The sequence below is a fragment of the Nelumbo lutea genome, chromosome 5, assembly GCF_056320005.1.
Source record: "Nelumbo lutea isolate HS-2025 chromosome 5, American lotus-T2T, whole genome shotgun sequence".
NCBI classification, from domain to species: Eukaryota; Viridiplantae; Streptophyta; class Magnoliopsida; order Proteales; family Nelumbonaceae; genus Nelumbo; species Nelumbo lutea.
This window is the reverse complement of record NC_142688.1, coordinates 23902485-23907270: the sequence shown is the minus strand read 5'-3', so window position 1 is coordinate 23907270 and position 4786 is coordinate 23902485. Positions and strand designations below refer to the sequence as shown.

At 36.3% G+C, this 4786-nt stretch overlaps 1 protein-coding gene across 1 annotated transcript; it reads left to right on the top strand.

The window, feature by feature from the left end:
• Window positions 1–2212: 2212 nt before the first annotated feature.
• Window positions 2213–4307, top strand: LOC148851033 (allene oxide synthase 1, chloroplastic-like). Its single transcript, XM_088946663.1, has one exon. It carries the CDS (start codon window positions 2345–2347, stop codon window positions 3833–3835), a length of 1491 nt encoding a protein of 496 aa, XP_088802789.1. The 5' UTR covers window positions 2213–2344; the 3' UTR covers window positions 3836–4307.
• The last annotated feature ends 479 nt before the right edge of the window (window positions 4308–4786 follow it).

Sequence of the window (4786 nt, the reverse complement as noted above, 5' to 3'; positions counted from 1 at the left end):
TAAGTCAAACGGTTGAATATATTGTGATTAATGCAACAAGTACTTCTTTTAAGATATGGGACCACACATTAAGTGGTTTTCAAGTACTTATATGTGTTTGCTAAAAAAGCAAGGAAAAAGTAATTCTTCTTAAAATAATCACTTCTTAAAAAACTGATATGGATGTTGCTTTTTTCATTACTTTTTGAAAAACTGCTTCTGCATTCAAATGGGACAAACTTGTCCCTACTTTTTAATAACAAAAATACCCCCGTGTGAGGTTATCATCCTCCTCCATTCTAAACCCAACAACATACCAAGCAACGACAACGTCAGTTGCAGGTCCACTAGCAACATTCGATGGTGAACAAAAAACGGCCGATGGACCTATCATTTTGCTCTTATCTTTGTTTTTCTATAGTATTCCATCAATTTGAGGCTATTTTTTGTGTTTTTTCTGAAATTTGAAACTCCCCTTCTTTCTCTAGTTGCAGATCTGTGTTTGGGTGACTTCAATGGCGATATCCCACTGCCTAGCTGTCCGCAACTAAAAGGTGGGTTCACATAAACTCCTCCCCTCCATGTTTTTTTTTTGGGTGATTATTTATCTGATTCGATTTTTTTTTTTTTTGTATTCATATGAGAAATCCGAAATTCTTTTGGGCATTTTTTTTGTTAGAAATCATGCAAAAAAAAATGCTTAAGTTGGATGAATATTTGTGTGAAAAATGGTTGAAGTTGGATGAATATTTGTGTGAATATAATCTTCAAGTGTGAATACTTGTGAATTTTTTTTCATGAATTTTTGTTGGTGATGATTTTAATATTTTTTTTTTGATAACCTAAATTTTCATTTTCCTAAATAATCTGAATTTAGTCATCATATTTTATTTTTTTTTAATTTGATAATGGTGGTGTTTTTTTTGTTTTGTTTTGTTGAGTAATATGAAAATTTCAATTATTGATTTATACGCATGGTTAAAATTATCCTATTTTTATTTATTTGTTGATTTATATATGTATAGTTAATATTATCCTATTTTATTTTTTGAATAATCTGAATTTAGTTATCTTATTTTTTTTAATTTGATATAGGTGGTGTTTTTTATTTTCTTTTAATAATATGAATTTCCAATTATTGATTTATATGTATAGTTTAAATTATCCTATTTTTATTTTATTGTTGATTTATATGTATAGTTAAAATTATCCTATTTTTATTTTTTGTTGATTGATTTTTTTTGAATAATTTGAATATTAGTATGTTTAATGAATTGGTGGTGTTTTTTATTTTCTTGAATAATATAAATTTCTAATTATTGATTTATATGTATGGTTAAAATTATCCTATTTTGTGAAAAGTACTTTTTAAAAGCACTGTCTAGAAATATTTTTGTGAAAAAATGCGCCCTGAGAGTGCTTCTTGGAAGCCTATTTGTGAAAACTCAATTGTAAAAGTATTTTGTAGAAGTAGTTTGTAAAAATGCTCTATAAAAGCAAGAAGCACTTTTAAAAAATAATTATACAATAAGTACTTTTTTTCTAAACCATTTATTTATCAAAGGTAGCCTAATGCAAGTTTATGGCTAGCCCATAATTCGTTAATGATTTTTTATTCATGATTTATTAGACAAAAAAGGAGAAATCGCAGACTGGTAGGAAGAGTCCGGTTCTGTTCCTCACACTAACCTCAGAGCATCTTTCAACATCTTTTGCCATAAGTACATTATTATTCATGGAAAAGGTTCCATCACGATGTGGATGCGAGGAGCGCTTTGTGAGTAGCAGAACCCGTCAACAGCAGTGACGTCGTCAACCATGAAAAACAGACCATTGTGTCAATGGATTGGGTTGGATCTGCTCGTCAGCTCAAAGTGGCACCTAATTCAGGAAAATTCATCCTCGTGGAAATTTTCAGATATGGACCAAAAGTTACGTAAACCAGTACCATATTGCTATAATCCAATAACACGCGGGCACGTCCTCAATTAGAAAAGTCATCGATCCCGTTGAACAGTTGATGTATCCGGGTTTATTGGTCATGATGTTAGCTCACAGAATTCGAATCCAGTTCCCCAGCCAGCAGTTGTGCATTGTGGAATATCTCCAATGATAAAACATACAAATGGTTAGATATTTCTAATGTACGATTGCAAAAGGCTGTGAGATGGTGTGAGGATGATTTTGTGAGTATTAAATCTAAGTTCGAAGTTCGAGCTCACAATGCACGTCTATTAATAAAAGCCAACCACCCTAAAATGGCAGCGTCCCTTCTTAAGTCTAAACCTTTTTGATCGATCTGTGCTTTTAGCAGCGAAAGGTTTACAAGCGAATCTCCTACACTACAACCCTTCAAAAATTAAACATGTCTTCAACTTCAAGCACAGTTCGTCGCCGTCCGGTGTCTTCCACCGAAAAAGAAGAATCCCCCAACTCCAGTCTCCCCATGAAACAGATCCCCGGCAACTATGGCCTTCCCTTTATCGGCCCGATAAAGGACCGGCTCGACTACTTCTACAACCAAGGTCGAGATGAATTCTTCAAGACCCGCATGCAGAAATACGGATCAACCGTCTTCCGAGCTAACATGCCTCCCGGTCCATTCATGGCTTCCAACCCCAACGTCGTTGTGCTTCTCGATGCCGTAAGCTTCCCTGTTCTCTTTGACGTTTCCAAGGTGGAGAAGAGAGACCTCTTCACCGGAACTTATATGCCCTCCACCGCCCTCACCGGCGGTTACCGCGTCTGCTCTTATCTTGATCCGTCAGAGCCCAACCACACAAAGCTCAAACGCCTTATCTTCTTATTGCTTTCGTCTCGTCACAGTAAATATATACCAGAATTCCACAAAAGTTTCTCCGTCCTATTCGACAATCTCGAAACTGAGATTAAAAACAAAGGAGAAGCCAACTTCAATAACCACAACGATAAGACTTCTTTCGATTACCTTTTGAAGGCCTATTTTGACAAGGACCCAGCTGAAACCAAGATCGAGTCGAAGGGTTCGAATTATGTTACTAAGTGGCTGTTTTTCCAACTTTGTCCCCTGATAACCCTCGGCTTGCCTAAACTTGTTAGCTTCGTGGAAGATATTCTTCTACACACTTTTCCTCTCCCACCATTTCTCGTCAAGTCCGACTACATGAAGCTCTATGATGTCTTCTACGCCTCTGCCGCTGCACTTTTAGATGAAGCAGAGAAAATGGGGCTTAACAGAAAGGAAGCTTGCCACAACCTGCTCTTCGTTACGTGCTTCAATGCCTACGGTGGGATGAAAATTCTTTTCCCTGCCTTAATGAAGTGGGTTGGCTTAGCTGGAGAAGAGCTTCACAAACAGCTAGCCAACGAGATCAGAGCAGCGGTTAAAGCGGAGGGAGGTGTGACCTTAAGTGCAATAGAGAAGATGCCACTTACAAAGTCGGCAGTCTACGAGGCATTGAGGATCGAACCGCCTGTGATGTTCCAGTATGGGAAAGCCAAGAAGGATTTGGTGATCGAGAGCCACGACGCGGCTTATGAAATGAAGAAAGGAGAGATGATATTTGGGTTTCAGCCGTTCGCCACCAAAGATCCGAAGATATTCGACAAAGCAGAGGAGTACATTGCTAGTAGGTTCGTTGGAGAGGGAGAGAAGCTGTTGAAGTATGTGTTCTGGTCTAACGGACGGGAAACGGAGAGTCCGACGGAGGAGAATAAACAGTGCCCCGGAAAGGATTTTGTGGTGTTAGTAGCGAGGCTTCTGCTGGTGGAATTCTTTCTGCGTTTTGATACTTTCACAGTTGAGGTTAGTACCATCTTGTTGGGGCCTTCGGTGAAGGTGAAGTCCTTAACCACTGCCAGGATTTCCTCCCCATAAAGTTGGATAAATTCGTAGTTTTACTAGACAGTGCTTGCATTCTTGTATTTGTGTTTTTTTCTTTTCTTTGGTTGAGTTCTTTGCATTCTTGTAATTTTTTTTTTGACAGGTTGCAATGGGTCCGGATGTAGTAGGCACATTAGATAACTAAAATGAGTGAGCATAACAGCTGTGTGACATATCCTCAATTAATGTGCCTACTATTCAAACATTTTTGTTCTATTAGATAGAAATTGTTTATTATTTTATTATGTTTGTTAAAATAATTAAAAATATAATAAAAAAACTTAAATATTTAGATGAAAATCATATTAATTGAGACATGTGTCACATTGCTATTACATATTCATCATCCATTGTGCCTACCTAACGTGCCTAGTACTATCGGACCGTGTTGTATTCTTGTAATTAATCTTCTTGAAATTTACTCGTCTATTAATTTCAATAGGGATGATATGTTCTTTCCTTTTAATATTGTGCTTATGGTATGGATATACACGTGGAATACCAAACAACGACTTATCTTTCCTATTTTTCTGCAGAGAACAAGCCAACCTCGACATCAAATGAGGTTTGGTGGTTGGTAGAAGTCAAACTTTATTTATTTTTTAATTCTCTCTTCCACGTCAATGTTTATAAGTGCATGTGAATATAATAAGGAAAATGAGACGTCACCACAAGAATAATTTAACTGTTTGTTTCCCTTTCTTCTTAATATTTTGTTGACTCCCTGTCTCTTTTGCGTCAGCAAATTATAAATCACGATACTACGAAAGTTTAATTTCAATATGGATTACCCATAAAATAAAAGTCCTGTAAATACGTGTCAGCCACAAAGATATTCTGGGGGATTGAAAGTTCTCTACTCCTCATCTTCTTTTTCTTCATCGGTCTCTCTGGTTTACTATATATATATATATATATATATATATATCAAATGTTCAATTTATA